Raw genomic sequence first — 2,520 nt, 5'->3', positions numbered from 1 at the left:
TGGTGGGTGTTGTTTGGGGGGGGGGGGTTTGTTTCTTTCCTAAAGGGGGTCTAATCCAGAATGATTTTCATGCAGGAACAGAGATGGTGTTCAAGGCACTGGGAAAGGTTTGTATTTCAGAGATGAGCACTGACAGCTGCGGGTGATGGTGGGGAGGGGGAATGTAGGGAAGGTACCACCTGGACACCGACTTGCGGCTGCTCGGCCCCATCTCGAGCTTCCAGGGACGGGCAAGGCCCCAGCAGGTCGAGAGGTTTGCTCCCAACGCTGTAATGTCACGGGCCCTTTACCGTGTCTGCACTGGCCCATGGTGTAAAGCTGTTTCTTCTCATCCTTACAGGGGTTTGGGTGGCGGGAAGCTTGTTCTGATCCCAGACGGAGGGTACCGCAAGGAATGAAAAGGGGAACCACAGTTTAAAACCACACCAGCAGCATCCCTGCCCGCAGGTACCCCGAAGCTCCCGGCAGCCGGGGCCACGGCTCGGTGAACCCCGCATCCCTCTGTGCTGGGACGACCGCTCCGTCCCTGCCCCAGCTGAGCACCGGCAGTGGGAAATGACCCGCTCTGGCCGGCCCAGAGTCCACTGAAAAGTCTGCTTTTTTAGCAGTTTTACTTCCCTTTGGGATTTTTTTGCTTAGCTGGCTTTGTTCAGGGTTTTTTCTTTCTTTTTTTTTCCTCCCCACAATCAATTTAGGGGGAAAAAAATAATAAGCAAATAGAAAACTTTCCCTCCTTTGTGTTTCTTCTCCCCCAAAGCAGCCGCATTGCCCAAGTAAAGCGAAGAACAACAGAAACAGCCTCCCACTTCTCCGAGCAGGCAGCAACGATTTCAGCGCAGGCATCGCACAGAAGTCGCAAAGCGATAAATGCCCGACTGGAAACCCCCAGCACGGGACCAGCCATGAAAATCTTGCTGAATACCCTCAGTTTAGCATTTTGCAGTCAGCTGGATTTAGCTCCGCAAACCCTCCGGCCGCAGGTGCAGTTTATGGTCCCTCGGCATCAGGGACTGTCAAATGCTGGGACAAAAAAAATATAACCATCTCCCACGCAATCATCCTCTCTTTATAAAATACAATGACAAGAGGCAGCTAAAAGCCCACATATACCAAAAGGTCTTAAAACGCAACGCACTTAGATTTCCATGAGCTAGCACAGCAGAGAGTTGGTTCACGCTCTTTAATTGGGGAAGCTAATTACAGGCAATCGCTAAGCAGCATTCCCTGACAGCGGTCCCTCTGCAAAACAGCGTTTGCAAAAGCGAGCACCTAAAATAGCAGCACCTGCCACAGATTTAGCAGGCGGTTCTGTGCTTTGCTGAACAAGGCGGACGGCCAAACAGTTATTTAAGTAACGGAGGAGACAGGACTTCAGAAATAAAGCCACAGCCTGAAGCGCTTCCACTGCTGCTGTCAGAAGATTTGCCGTGCAAGGGAGGTAAACTGGACCCACCTCCTCCTGCTCTGCTACATACGAGGCTGAGGAACACCGCAGTCTTGCCTTGCACCAAACACTTGTCTCTGCAGATTTCTTGTGTGTTTTACAAGGGAAAAACCTCCACTCCTGCCAGGCACCGGCACACGGCAGCCAGCCTGGCCCCCCCGAGGGCTGCAGACGCTGCCCAGAGCCCCCGAGAGCCCACCCAGAGCCCAGCCTTACCCCGTCTGCAGCTTTAGAAAGAGAAAACTCATCAAGACAATGAAAAAAATTCAACTTTAAACATGGTGGCAAGTCTCTTCAAAATTATCACAAGTAATGCAAACGAGCACCAACAACAAATACTTCATTAAAAACTGAGAACGAGACCTGGAATTAAAAAATCTGTCCTAAATGTGCCCATTCCGCTCCCTACCATAGCTCAAACACTTATCTTCCCCCTGGCCTGGGAAGCACACTAATGCAGCCTACAATTAATTCTGCTTTTGGGGATTATTTCTGAAGCAAGCCTTTCTGGTCACTGAAAGCAATCGGCCATTTAATCGGCAGGTCTTTCAGAGTGTTTCAGTTTAGTTATTTATCTTTGAAAAGGGAAAAAGCCAGAGCTGCGCAGCAAGACTTACTGAGTTGAGAGAGGGTTTGTCGCGGTGGGTGTTCACTGCTTCCACGTCCAGGGTAATCGTCTCCACTTTACAACCTTTACCAAAAAGAAAGACAAGTTTATACGAGGAAGCATAACTTATTAAATAACCTTTTTTTTTAAATATTGAAAAAAGCATGGAAAATGAGCAGGAATAAATTTGTTATTTTTTTATTTTTTAAAAATAGAACAGCTGATAAATAAACAGTTCACCCTATTAACAGCATTTTACACTTCAGCTGCTTTCTGCCTTTGACCTTCCCTGCCGGAGCACAGCCCCGGGTTACGGGGACCACGGGGCTATACGGAAAAGCCAGGTTTAACCGACTGCGCCCCAGAGCCAAATCCAAAAGTTTGGCGCCAAAGTTAAAGTTTGGAGGCACAAAGAGGTGAAATCCACAGACAATTATCACTTGTTTAAAAGGGCGGCCATGGGAGAACA

General features: G+C 49.0%; 1 protein-coding gene across 1 annotated transcript in view; it reads right to left on the bottom strand.

The window, feature by feature from the left end:
* The window catches only part of PFKFB2 (6-phosphofructo-2-kinase/fructose-2,6-biphosphatase 2), a 10,029-nt gene that overhangs the window by 2,154 nt on the left and 5,355 nt on the right, over positions 1 to 2,520 (bottom strand). The window contains 2 exon segments of the mRNA XM_009696920.1: positions 180 to 365; positions 2,062 to 2,135. Of these exon segments, the coding sequence (XP_009695222.1) occupies positions 180 to 365; positions 2,062 to 2,135 (260 nt within the window).

Source organism: Cariama cristata, unplaced genomic scaffold (assembly GCF_000690535.1).
Source record: "Cariama cristata isolate BGI_N322 unplaced genomic scaffold, ASM69053v1 scaffold13563, whole genome shotgun sequence".
NCBI lineage: Eukaryota > Metazoa > Chordata > Aves > Cariamiformes > Cariamidae > Cariama > Cariama cristata.
This window is presented reverse-complemented; position numbering and strand designations above follow the sequence as displayed.